Raw genomic sequence first — 14,266 nt, forward strand, 5'->3', positions numbered from 1 at the left:
TTTCTCCTTGAAGCCTTTTCTAACAGATACTTTTCCTTACTAATTTCAGCGTGTAGCGTTCGAGGCTACCACCGCTGAAAGCACCTTGGCACCCAGACACCCCAGGCCAGGTAAACTTGAACTGTTTGTGCTTTCTTGGACCTGGGACCCTACTTACCTTAAGTCCAGAAGAACAGTCCTGTAAGTTGTCTGTGTGTCTATGCAGTGAATGTTTCTCCCATAGGATAACATTACAGTGTTCGAGGCTCACGCCTCAAATCTGACAGCTGCCATTTTCTACTGTTTTTACTGCAAAATTTGATAACGTCTAAAGTACTTACCCAATTCCGATGATATTGGTGTCTAGAATTATATAAAAAAATATGTTATTTTTCTAAATTGCTCTTGAGTTTCTTCTTGAGTGCATCTCTTCTTTATTGACTGTGTGTACAACAAATGTTGATAAGCCTAAACTGCGCACCGACACTACCACAAAAGAGAGTATTTGGGACAATTAATTTAAGCCCCATAAGCTAATAAGGATCTTCTGGACATCTACATAGTGCAACTCATTTTGGTGCACTACATATAAAGCCAGCTTCTTACATGCAGTAATTTCTAAGAACATGAAGGCTTCGAGGGGGCGAGCCCTGTTGTGAACATTCGTTAAGGGTGTATAGGTACCTACTTTTTGGACTCTGGCGCTCCATACTTTCTTTGAGTGATATGAGCTACTTGCCATTTGATCCTAGACACAATGTTTAATTTTCACAGAGATTATTTGCTAATGATTTAACTAGATCCCTGCCTTCAAATAAAAGTCAATTTTGTTCACTTCTATTTAAACACTTATATCAAATTATTCTTATCCCACTACGATATACCCCTTAGTCATCCTTCTTATACCATTATATAAACCATCTTTATTACAGTGGGGCGTACATTTTTCTTACAATATACGTCATTTAAGCCATGATTCTCTACACCTCATTCCATGAACTTCTAGTCTTTGTCACATACCTGCTGAGTTGAGGTTTGCGCTATATAAAACACTTATCAATAACATAGAATTCTCTTGTTTGTTACCATAAACCTTACAATCTATTAAGCAACAATAAGGAAAGAATATATAATGTATTAGCTTTGCAGTGAATCAATTGGCCCAATCATATAAAATAGAACATGAACTGGCATCAGAAACAACTAAGTTACTTTGGTATTAGAACTGTGTACATAGTAATGAAAATATTTTTTTTAATGCAGAAATAAACATTTTAATTGTACCTGTATTCCCAAAAGCAAAATTCCCAGAATTACTTGAAGCCAAATCTGCAAATGACTGACCAGTTGATGAACTAAATCCATACTGGTCAAAGTTTTCCAGACCTAAAAATAACAATCAAAAATATTAAGGTGAAAACATACCACAAAAACGTTGTGAATAGAAAACATAATTTCACATTCTCATATTCAACCTTAGATCAACTAATTTGAAAATAAAACGTTTTTCTTTTGTAGTAATGTGCAGATATTTCAAGGGTTCAAAAAATAAATAAATAAATAAAAATAAATATATATATGTGTATATATATATATATATATATATATATATATATATATATATATATATATATATATATATATATATATATATACATATACACACACATACATACACTTTGTATAGTTATCATTTTATTCTTGGGAGAGAGTAATGTACTTCCTTAACTATCTTCTCCACAAGCCCACGATATGTTTAGGCTGCTGTAAAGTGAGCCGTGTTGATGGATGAAGTCACTTTGAATGCAATCCTCGGCTAAAGTTTAGATGCAGAGGTCAGCTGGAAATCTGGAGGAACAAGCATTGGCAAAGCACATAGGGTTGAAGTTTGTATGGTGCCAAACATCAAACCGAATTGTTCTACCAATGCTTTTTGGGAGCGGTCACGGACATAAACCTATGAAATATGGATGCCATCGAAAATCAAGCAACCCTTTTTCTGTTGCATCCATTAATCAGATGCTATTGTCAGAGCTAGCTTTCATGTGTTACAGATTCAGTTAAGATGTAATGTTGTAATGCATTCCAACAGAGTAGGATGCAAACATTAAAAAAACAGCCGATAGAAAGACTGTGAGACCTTTTCAGGATATGACTGTCAAGTTCTCAAGGCAATGATTGAAGATTCTGGAGTAAAAGGCACTGCCTGGAAGACTTGAAAATAAGTATAGGACAATGGTGCCCCACAAATGGCGCAGGAACGTCAAACCTTGAAACAGAAGTTTAGGTTAGGAATGTGGTTAAGGCTTCAATTAAATTTAGTCTGAGCATTGTAGTTAGGTATGTAGTTTGAGTAATTGTTATGCACGTGTGGGGGAGTTTTTTTTTAATGAGAATTACAACTGTGATTAGGGATTGCAAATTGCAAAGGATTATACTCCGTTTCTAGAGGCCCACCTGATATTCTCAAGCTGTAGTGTGCACATAATATAATGTTAATGCAAAGGAAAAGAGGATCGCCTGTTATCTTTGAAAGATATAAACTTTGGAGACCAGTAGCAAGATGCAATAAATAAGAACGGTAATTTGGGAATTAACTTAAACAGGTACCCTAGTCCGTTGGCTGGATGCGGGAGATAACTGGGAAGAGAGGTTGCTGACTGGGAGAGTGGAATCCGGTCGATTGCTGAATTTTTTTAATGGAGAGTGCGAGGATCTCAAAAGATGTTCCATACATAGTCCAACAGACAGTGATAATATGGCAACGTTTCATCAAGACAGTACTGAAACAGGCTCCATTCCACTGAGAACTCCCGGTTTGGATACTGATGCTGATTAGATAAATGATAGACTATTTCTCCTTCCAAGCATGGCAAGAGGGCGGGTACACCCTATTTGGGGATTTATACCCATGGATGCAGCATACTGCCAAACAATGATACACAGATTTTTTGGTAGGTTGGAAATATTGGCATCAGTTTATTTAAACTTTGATTTACAGCACTTGCCCCGTACCAATATTTTATTAGGGGCCATAAATCATCCTCGACAGGCGCACCACAAATCATTATGACATTTTCATGACCCAGCCGGGGACATAAATCCTTTGACAGACCTTCATAAATCAGTTTGAAATTTTTATGATGCACTAAAGCGGAAAGTTCATAAATCACTTGTGTCTCATTGCCTTGTCACTACCTGTTAATCATAAATCAATGCAACATTTTGTGAGCAAATAGTCTTCAGGCTGATGTTTCTCTGTGAGGAAGGGGGGGGGGGGGGCAGTACTCCTACCATTGATGGTTCGTTGTGACCTGGACTGAGAGCGCCGTGTTTCACATAACCCCTCCATTGACTGTCTTATCCTGCCATAGGGCATCCCAAGCCACCCCGCCGGGTCGAGTATGGCCTCCCCATCATCCTTGTGTTCCTTTCCGCACCTCTTCAGCTCAGCACTGCCGGTGACATTTTCAGAGCTCACGCCTTTTCAGGTGTGGGTCTCATTGCTGCATGGCTGCCCCGCTGAAAGTGTCGGGTCCCGGCCACGGCCATTGGAGTTTTGCACCCTTTCTCCACAGTTTGGCACTTCTTGCACCCCTTGCCTCTCCTCTTGGCCAAGGGTGCCATTTCCTGGACAATTGCATTTTTTTGCACACATGCTACTGCTGGAGTGCTCTTTTCCTGGGCATTGGCAGGGTTTCTGCTCCGGTCCTCTAGCCCCGTGTGGGTGAAGGCCTTGTCCCCTCCACAGTGTATCATTCAGTGTGAGAGTGGGCTTTATGTTTCAGTCGATCTTGCATTGCTGTGTTGCACCCTGGGCCCTTTTGTTGATTATTGTGCCGGCCCTTGGTTGCCCCACCTGATGAAATCTCTGTTCCATTCATCCGAGCGTTCAAACCCACAAGTGGTTATAGCATTGGTGGCGGGAGAGGAAGCAGCCCGACCTGAGCCATTTGAAAGGATTCAGAGCCTCCAATACTTCCCCGCAACCCACTACAAGTTTCCAGGAACTGATGCTGTGAAGAGTCCATGTGGCAGTTAAGGGTTGCTCTTCGGACAAGAATTGGAGAACATGTTCTCAGTTTAAAGATCCAGCCCACAGGACTATCCCATCATTCTTTTTAACATGTCTTTGCTGCTCTTACACCACTAGGCCTCCACGCAACCCTGCAGCAGGGCCCTCTCACCACAACAGAAAGGGGCATGCCTTGGGGCGATACTTTGCATGCAATGTTAAAGGCAGTGAGGTTTTTAGCACTGATTGGGTGTTTCATTACAGTGCTGCCAGAGGCCGGGAAACAATGTCTGCCTCCTCGCCTTGGTCTATTAAGCGTCAAAGGTGGGCCACGAAGGCAGATGGGATGAAACCAGGTATTCCCAACGTTATGTGGGGTCCACATGAAGACCTGTGCTTTCCTCCACATGGACAGAGTAAAAGCACACCTTCCCTGGTGACGCGCGTAGGTGGCGGCCCAATGCACTCAGTCAGGGTCTTTATGGCCCAAAGGATTAACTCCGCTCACTGCTGGTGGTCACTCACCTCCTCAATCGCCGTCGCTCTGCCTCTGACATGGGGTGCCTTTCGCAGGCACTCCGCCAGATCCTCTCCCAGTTACACCTGTGGCCTAGACCAGGCTACAACACTGCCCCAACACCAGCAGTTATATGGTGTCATTGTGCTGTCTCTTTGGTAGAGGAACACCTTGAAAGCTTGGGAGGAAGTCCACCGTCAAATTAAACATGCTTGAAGGTAGAATGCTGAAGCGTTTAGTTTGTCAGGGTCAGCACAGAGCTAAAGTGCATCTGCCATCACTGCTGTCCAGCCATGCCCCCACAAAACAAAAACTAACCTGATCTTCCTATGCCCAGACCCTTGCTTTCATTTCAAGTCAAAATGCCATTAAACAGTTGTGATATTTTCAGGCTGCAATGAGCTATCAGATGCACAAATCACTTTGCCCAGAGCAAGACATAGTACACTATATTGTATTCCTGAACTCTGAACCCTCTCATTAGCAACTAAATTCTGACTTGAGGGATGTGACATTGCTTTTTCTGCATCCAAGTGCATTCCCAGCTGCTGAGAAGGTATTAAGAGAAGATTGGTTCTTCTTTACCATAAAGGTCTGAGGGAGATATGTCCAATCGATGTGAAGAAGGACTGGACCTCAGTCAAAGTAACTTAAAAATCTGGCCATGTAAATACCGATTTACATTTAAAGTACTGAATATAAGTTATGGGCATAGCCTGAAAATCAGCCATGGATCTAGCCATCCTAGACTTATGTTGGGGACCACCGTCTCAAGATATGCAGAAGCTGGAGGGGCTGTAAGAAGAGAATCACAAGTTGAGGTCAAGAATTCCCGATGGCAGGAGTGTCAACAGACTCATTGGTATAAGTGCTGGCCATCATCAACAGCATGAGAAACTGGAGACAAGATTCCATTTTGTGACGTGAATGAGGGTTGCAAATGCATACAACTCAGGAACACAGTTTCCTACAAGGGTATAGTCAACTGTTTTGGACTCAAGTTGACCCCGTCCTGTTATTATTAGAATCCCCACATCAAGGAGTGAAGTGTAGGGAATGATCGAACCCTTTGAAAACAACGGAAAGCCTCTGGCAGCACTGATCTTGTGGTCAGGGATGAAGAAAAATCACCCTAATGTCTGCAACAAGCAACAACTCTTCCCCTAGGCCCGGACGGCTAAATGCAGGAAAAGATTGAGGATGCTTAGACTACTTCCTCAATAGCAGCTGTGGCGACATGGAGCAGCATAATATAACAAAGGCTTCCACTGGCCCTCACATTCTGCTAGTCTCTAGGATTGACTGGCATATGGTCTCTCCCCCCTGAAAGATGCAGTACAGCTCCATCTTCAACAAGAAGGCAGGGCATGTTTCTCGTAGGTCTGTCACAGGTGCATTCTCACCAGGATCGTGGTCCAGGCATATTCTTAGCACAGAAGGAAGGTAGCGATCAGCAAGACTTAACTCGTGGACCACAACCCTTTAACTGCACTGGTCTTCAGATTTGCTCTTCAATGAGAGATTGTGGACCAAGCACTAGTCACGAGACCATATACTTAAATCTTTACCAAATAAATCATCTGCAACCCTTTGGGGATGGCTCCTTCAATCCCACAGGACCCTGGCCAGCGCATGATTAAGACATGCAAGAGTTGTGTTCATATGGAGACTCTTCGGTTGGCTCAGGTACAATGTGACTTGCTCCACATAGTAGGATAGATTCCTAAGAGATGCCTATCCCAAAATAAACAATGGGAGGAGCTGAGAAAATGCGACTACCTCAAAGTCCTTAAGCTGATGGGCCTTCTCCCACAGCTACAGGGACAACTGTACTAGCGCAGGGTGGGGATGAATACAAACTAGGGGTTCCAAGCCATAAAATGCCTGGGGCAGTCTTTGAATGAATGACTTTCCAATGCCGATGTCCATACCTAGTACGACTGTAGAATGTGTAATATACCAATGTGTAGTAGGCAAGGATTCAATATTCCATTCACCTCTACCCGACAGACAAAGTAGCGAGTCATTCTAAATAATCAGTTGCTACTACTGCTACTAAGATTACAGTCCTTCCTTAGCTATGCTAAATCTTCCAGTTCCAAAATATTGCGCATTCCAATGTTTGTAGTTCTGTTTCCCTTCTATTGGAGTTCTTCCAGCCTAAGCATGCACATGTGAACGTAGAATAGCCTCATGCTGCAAAACGTGTCAAAATGTTAAATGTAGATGCCTCTTATTCCATGAGATTGACTCTGATACAGAAAGCAGTTCAAATACAAAGAATACCTCCAAATGCTTGTTAACCCTCTTTTCTACATGTGTTTGCTTACAAAGCCTTAAGTAATCTTGACTTACTTGAAAAAAGAAACACTTTTACTCCAGTTGACTAAACAAATCCATCCAGAGCCAGTAGACTATACAGAAATCTAGTGCCTATATGACAGCCTCGGTGGAGGGCGTACCAGTTACCTTACTGAAGGACTCTACAGGGATTGATATGCAAATTAAGAAATATTTGTATTTGCAAGCACTTTACACAAGTTAGCGCATGGCTTTGGTCTTGAATGCTCATCAACCTCAAAGTCAGAGAATAAATCTCCAGAATCATTCAATGACCTGAAACTCAAAGCAGCGGAGCGACTGTGCCCACAAATGGAACTGACTTCTGTTGTCACCAATAGAAGTGGAAAACTAGTTTGTCCTAGTGCAACTACAAACAATATTTATATTAAAGGACAGAGTAATGAAGATTAAAGCGGTGCTTTGATAGTAGACTTGTCATTAGTACTGGCCAGAGAGGAGAAAAAGTTCAAGAGAGTAGGCGGAGTTCACAGTGGATTCACAAGAAACTTAACAGGCAGAGTCAATGTTTCATAAATAATTTCAGAAGACCATAGCTAAGGAATAACATTCACACCATGTCATGTCACAAGTATGTCTTCTGTCTTGCAACATTTAACAATTCACACACACATATCAAGCCTATAGCATACCTCTAAATGTGGAATCTGGATTCTGGAATTTAGTTGCCAAAGCCTCAGGCGCATTAGTTGCACCAAGAAAAGTTTGTAAATGTTCAGTGTTGGAATCTTCTTCCTCCTTAAATGGGATGGTTGGCTTTGGAGCTTCTAATTTAAATGGGTATGTTGTATCAGTTGAACTTGAAACCTCTTCTTGCCGACTCTCCTGAAACATTTTACATTAAACATACATCAAAATTTGTGGGTAAAAATAATAACTAATGATAACTTTTATTCCGTAAACACAGCAAAGAGCATGAGCTATACCACGTCATTATTAAGGAATGAATCGTACGTCTTCACACAGAAAGTTAATTTCTAGATCTTATTGGAAGTAAGATTTCTTACAGTTACTCACTGTACACTTAACAGCATGAATGGCAGCACGGTCTCTCTACTATGAATTATTGTAACATATTAAGCGAACACATTCCAATAGTGGAATAATTTCACTGTGTTTTTGTATAACGATATAGTTTTTCACTCGTGGGCTAGTAAAGAATTGAATAAAATCCACTGGACTCAGCCCGTACCCTTTTGATTGCATTTAAATAGTATTGTAAGTTGTCCTAAAAACCTCACATTTGTGATGTGGGATTCCAAGATGGTAGCTTTTCATTTTTGCTTTCGATCAAGTTGTAGAATACAATAATCTTCATAACTTGTGCAAAACCAATGTACAACAGATATCTTTTCACTTTGCAACTTTGTGACTGTTACTTTTGAACCAGTTTGCCTGAGGTGTGTGATGTGAAATCCTGCCTTGAAAAATCACATCTTTACAGATTCTTTGAGGTAACATGACTCTTAAAAATCATTTTACTTCGCAACAAAAAATCCAATGGGTGACTCACAAACACACGCCAAACAAATATAACAAGCCAATGTTTGTCTTCTCACCCTGGTGGAGAAAGAGAAAAGTTAAGGCAGTGGAGCCTTGCAGAACAAGTATTCTCTCTTAGCTGTCAAGCTCAACACGGAATTCACCCGTCAGATATTGCAACCTGTGCAGATATTCCATTTTCCATTACTATACTACAAACAGCTTTCACTGATTGACAAAGCACTTCCTGATGATGGGCATTCTTAACGCCCAGAGTACAGCCATATTCCTGAGAGGGCAATACTCAAATGGCCGAATTCTACTGTTTTTGAGCCAATTTGCTAGGTTCAGTAGAGTGGAGCTAAAGTAAAAAGTACTGTTGCCATCTCTGATGGTCATCCCCCTCCATCCTCTAGGGTGGAGCTAAAGTAAAAAGTACTGTTGCCATCTCTGATGGTCATCCCACTCCATCCTCTATCTTCTGATTTTGCGAGAAAGAGTTGCAACAACCATGTTCGTCCCACCCATTCAGGTGCTATGAAGATGGTCGTAATTTTTAGGTCTTCGTTTGGAGATCACCAGTGAAAAACATGGAATTGCACAACAGCACAAATCATAGGGTATTTCATTGTAATCCAATTTGCAGGAACATATACCCGAAGTACTCAAACTTACTAGTGTATCTTAAAACACTGCTTTGGCAAAATTTCCATAATTTTTGTAGAAAGAAAAATAGTAATTCACCTGACCAGGATGGGGAAAATGAAACAATTCATTTAAGTGTCTTTCAGTCTTGCGGTAAATGCAACTGCCTCCATTTGTGGTTTTTGTACGAGTACATTCATGAACTGTACTGCAAGTCATGTTTATTTTGGCATTCCTATGGAAACTCATGAAGGCTTATGAAAGAGCATTTTCTCAAGAAGCATCCCAATTCCACTGGTCAACCCTGCTTCTTATTTTATGGCATGTACCTGTTCCTCAAAGAAAAAAGTAGTATACCTTTGGTGTTTACCTTCGGTAAAGATCTTTCTGGTGGATACTCTATCTACCTGCTGATTCCTCAACTTTTGAATATCGCCAGGAGTCAGACTAGTGCCTGACCCTTTGCAACAGCTCTCCCGTGCCAGTTGGCGATGCTGGTTCCATCTCAGCTAAGGATGCAGCACAAGTGGGACATCATTGGAGCCACATAGCACCACTTCGGGCCCTTATGTGAGTTCCTCATCTAGTTTTTCCAATCCCGGAGCGTCATAAACAAGGATAGTATCAGATTGAACATTAATGCCCAGTGCCACAGAATTAAATTAGGACATTTTACTATTCAAAGATCTATGAACATTTTTCGGACTGGGGAGCGGGCAGGAATGGTGTGAAATCTGCAGGAAGAGTATTTCCCAGAAATATTGATAACGGAGGTAAGTAACTTTCTTCTGATTTATACTTTTACCTGCAGATTCCACAACTTTTGGGTAGATACCTATAGCAGTACCCTGTCCCAGGTGGAGGGCGTGAAGAAGCAGTCAGACTAGGAAATCTTGCTGCATACCAGAAGTGAACGACCTTCTCACTTCCGACTCTAAGCAATAGTGCTTTGAGAAATTGTGAAGGGATGCCCATTCCACTGTGTGACAAATCTTGGCTATGGGAACTCCCCCAGGGAGTGCAGAGGTTGAAGCCTTCACTCTGGTGGAATGAGCACAGATTCCCTGATGTAGTTCCTTTGTAGTGATGTTCCTTCTGGGCCCACGTTGGATTTCCCTTAGTTTAGCGCATTAGAAGTTTTAGGCTGCCTTTTCTTTGCACAGCCACACAACACATTTATGTTTGTGACATTATTTTAGGAATACACTGTACATGTTGTTTATTATTCAGTGATTCTTCTCTGGAGTCAGTCTGCACATTTTGTACAGGGTTGCTAGGAATGTATAACAAAGTAGGGTACTGTTTTCTTTTGCCCGGTCAGCAACAGCTTCTAACGTTTTAGACATAACACGGCAGCACAGCTGCAGCTTTCCAACACAGTAGTTTTATCATATAAATTGCGTCTTGTACCCCAGGGGACAGAGTGGAGTATTCCTGCAGAGAGACCTGTCCTGGAATGAATGCACGCAGAGCCTGACATGCAGCCTTGCGTAAACTGAGTTTTTACTCATGATCCAGACCACCTAACAAGCACACCAGCTACGGGCTCTGTTGACAATTGAAGAGATCACCTATATATCCCTGTGATTACACAGTAAGTGTAGACATAGACAGATGGATATTTTGCCATGGTGGGGATGTTTATTTTATACAGCTTGCTAATAATGCGAATTACTTTGTTTCGTTTCATCTGCCTAGTGATCGCAGCATATCTGCTTCATAATAGACTATGATAGTTTCAATAAATGTATTGTAAACTTTCTATGCGTCTTTCTTTTGTTTACTAAAGGCATGCATGAGTGAGAGCCGAAAGGTGGTGATCTCTTACCATGTTTCCCTTCGGGACTATAGGGTCATTTTCTAGGTTTGCCAAAATCATCTGCTACTATTGGAAGGTAAGGAGGCACTGTAACTAAGCAGGATTTGGGCCGACAGATATTGATGTTGTAGAACGACTCCGTCCCTATATTCTGATGTCCTGTCATCCCAAGGCCCATTCTGTTTTCCCAGCAGAATCCCTGCGACAACTTCAAGGGCATAACATCTTTTAAACAGACTACGACCCATCATGATAAAGTCCTCTTATGAACCGCTTTGCCCTTCTTGCAGTCTACACTCCCCATGAAGAGCTGGTCATCAGACCTAAACTCTCTTGCCCAGTTAATGTAAAAATATACTGCTGTACAGGGGTAGCTGATGTAATCTATTGTCTTTGGTGAGATGTGGGATGGGGGGGAAATGTGGTAATAGCAATGGACTTCCCCTCCCATATGGATAGGGGTCACTATCTTGTGTAGGAAAGCCACTTTAGTCTTCAGGACCAGTTTGTCCAAGTAAAATCAGGTGATGGGTGGACCCACATAGCGCTTTTCAGAGCTCTGATATGTCCAGCTGAAGTGATGCCACCATAGACACCATTTTAAGAGGTAGCAGTTACAACTGGTAACTATGTAGAGGCTAAAACAGGCCCTCATCAAGAATGGTAGAAACAAATTGAGGTTCCCCTGGGCCATAACAAAACGTAAAGGACAGAACATGTATGTGAGCCCCTTCAAAAATCATAAAATAATTGGAAGCTTAAACTATGGTGGCTGATTTGAATGGCACATGAACACCAAAAGGATTGCAATGGAAACGTTAACTGTGCTCATTGTACATCCTTGATGTGCTAGATATAGAGAAAACCCCATTTGATAGATGTGCCTTGTGGAAATCTATATTCTTATTTGTACACCAGGGAACAAAATTGTTCCAACATTAGGAGTAAATCAATTTCAGTGGAGTGGCGATGAGTTGACAGATCATGCTCAGTACCTATGGCAACAGGCCAGAGGACCTCAGGTGTCCCCACTCAGTCTCCAGGCATGGAGGTGGATGTTCTAAAAGCTGGGGAGCCGAACCAGACGGAGAGAAGTCCACACTGAGACATAGTTAGAGCAGAGTATGCAGGGAGAGTGAACGAAAGCCTGCATACGATAAAACCTCCTCCTTCACCAATCCAGGGCAATCAGAACGACTTGGGTCTTGTCTTGGCACAATTTACTTGACACCCACAGCATTACGACTATTGGGGCGTGGAATGCAGAATGAAGCAGAAGAACAAGCTACTTACCTATCTAACTCTAACTACAGATTCCCCACCTTAAAATACTCCACTGGCACCAGACTGGATTCAGAAAACCTTTCTCTAGCAATGCTCAGGAATGCCCCTAGGTGGTGCCATGCGGAGCCGCGCTGACCTCGTAACGCCAAGAAATGTCAGAGTGGAGCCGAATACAAGCATCAGCCTGGCACGCTGGCATCAGTTGATTGCTTATCTCTTTCTGCAGTCTCAGATGCTGAGTATGAACAATTATTGGCCCCAGTGTGCAGATTCCTAACTTGGGACCGTTTTAGAGGTTAAAAAGAGCCCACTTCACATAATGGGGAGGTGAGAAGGCAGTGAGGAATCTACGATTAGATACATTATCCACAAGAAAGAGTATTATCAAAGATAAGTAACTTGTTTTGATGGACACTTCAAGCCGGAGATTAATCACCTTACAATAGATACCAAGAAAGTAGCTCCCGAGATTGGAGAGTTTGTAGAGTGGACTCAGACCAGAAAGTCTTGCAAGACTGAGTGGGCGAAATGTTCTTCCCTCCAAACTCGAATGTCAAGGAGGCAGTACAGCTTCATGAACGTATGCACTTTGCAGCCTGGCAGATGTAAAAGACGAGGCACTCCATGTACCAATACATTAGTAGCAGCCTTAGCCATGTTGGAATGGGTTTACAGACCACCCCCCTCCCCCACCGGTGGCTGCTTGCTGGCCAGTGAATAGCAGATCCTAATGTTGAGGACTATTTACCTTGACAGGGTCCTTTTTTGCATAGCCTACAGTTTTATTACCCCCGAGAACCCCACTAAAAGTTGATCACCTACACAAAAAACCTTGGTAATGCATAATAAAGACCTTTTGGGAACCAGCTGATGAAGCCTCTCCTCATCTTTTAAGGGGCAAAGAACTTAGGAAGAATAATATACGGCTGAACATGAAGAACAAGTTACTTATGTTCGGTAAAGATGTATCCATAAGAGACATATGTTAGTTATAGATTCCTTACCTTAGAATTACCCCAAGGCGTCAGACTGGATCCAAATAACTTTTTCTTAGCAGTACTCCTGTGCATCATTAGGTGGCGTTGATCTACTCCGCCCCCGTCGTCGTGGTCACCAGGATGACCTTGCAGTGCCTACTCAGACGCCGCCCCCGACGTCAGTTCTGACACTACTTTCCACGCCAGAAGCGCAGAGCCATGAAAAACACGGACCACTGGTGCGCCACAACTAGGGCCCTGTAAGGGAGTCACTATCCCTAGAAATCAGTTCCCAGTGCGGGGAGGATGGGTGGGGCAATAAGAAATCTATAACTAACATATGTCTCTTACAAATACATCGTTACCGAAGGCAAGTAGCTTTTTCATCTGAAAGAGACCGTTATAGATTCCTTATCTTAGAATAGATACCTCAGCAATAACAACCCCGGAGGAGGGTCTGCGAACCAAGTTCATACTAGAAAGTCCTGGAGGACAGAAAAGGCAAAATAGCCGTCCATGCGAACTTGGCTGTCCAGACAGTAATGTCTGGTGAACGTGTGCATAGATGCCCATGTTGCCGCTTGGCAGATGTCAAGGAGTGAGACTACACGTGCCAATGCAGTAGTTGCTGCCGTAGCCCTAGTGGAATAAGCACGCAGCCCCAGTGAGGGTTCTTTTTTCACTAAAGCGTAACAGATTTCAATACAAAGGACAACCCATCGGGAGATGGTACACTTTTGACAGTCTGAACTTACTTGGCCCCCACATAGCCAACGAAGAGTTGATCATCCACCCGTTAATCTTTTGTGCAGTCAAGGTAGAAGGACAGTGTACCTTTTGGGTCCAGGAGATGGAGTCTCTCTTCCTCCTTGCAAGGGTGTGAGGAGGCAGGAAAAAGTTGGGCAAAGTGATAGTCTGTCCTATGTGAAATGGTGTAACAATTTTAGGAAGGAACGGGGGTCTCATCTTAAGCAACACTTTGTCCGGATGCACAGAAAAGAAAGGGGGCTTTGAGGATAGAGCTTGAGCTCACTCACCCTGCGAGCAGTGGAGATGGCAACAAGACAAGCAGTTTTCAGGGTGAGAAGCCTGAGAGGACAGTTGTGAAGAGGCTTGAAAGAACCACACATAAGATAAGATAAAATGAGATTCAAATCCCACTGGGGCATTATGAAAGGAGATGGAGG

The 14,266-nt window shown here is 42.6% G+C and overlaps 1 protein-coding gene across 1 annotated transcript in view; it reads right to left on the reverse strand.

The window, feature by feature from the left end:
- Positions 1 to 14,266, reverse strand: part of LOC146805425 (E3 SUMO-protein ligase RanBP2-like) — a 427,039-nt gene that overhangs the window by 53,423 nt on the left and 359,350 nt on the right. Inside the window, exons 24-25 of the mRNA XM_085622638.1 lie at positions 7,505 to 7,697; positions 1,264 to 1,365 (exon numbers count right to left, since the gene is read on the reverse strand). Of these exons, the coding sequence (XP_085478764.1) occupies positions 1,264 to 1,365; positions 7,505 to 7,697 (295 nt within the window). The remainder of the gene's footprint in view (positions 1 to 1,263; positions 1,366 to 7,504; positions 7,698 to 14,266) is intronic.

This window comes from Triturus cristatus, chromosome 8, assembly GCF_964204655.1.
Source record: "Triturus cristatus chromosome 8, aTriCri1.1, whole genome shotgun sequence".
NCBI lineage: Eukaryota > Metazoa > Chordata > Amphibia > Caudata > Salamandridae > Triturus > Triturus cristatus.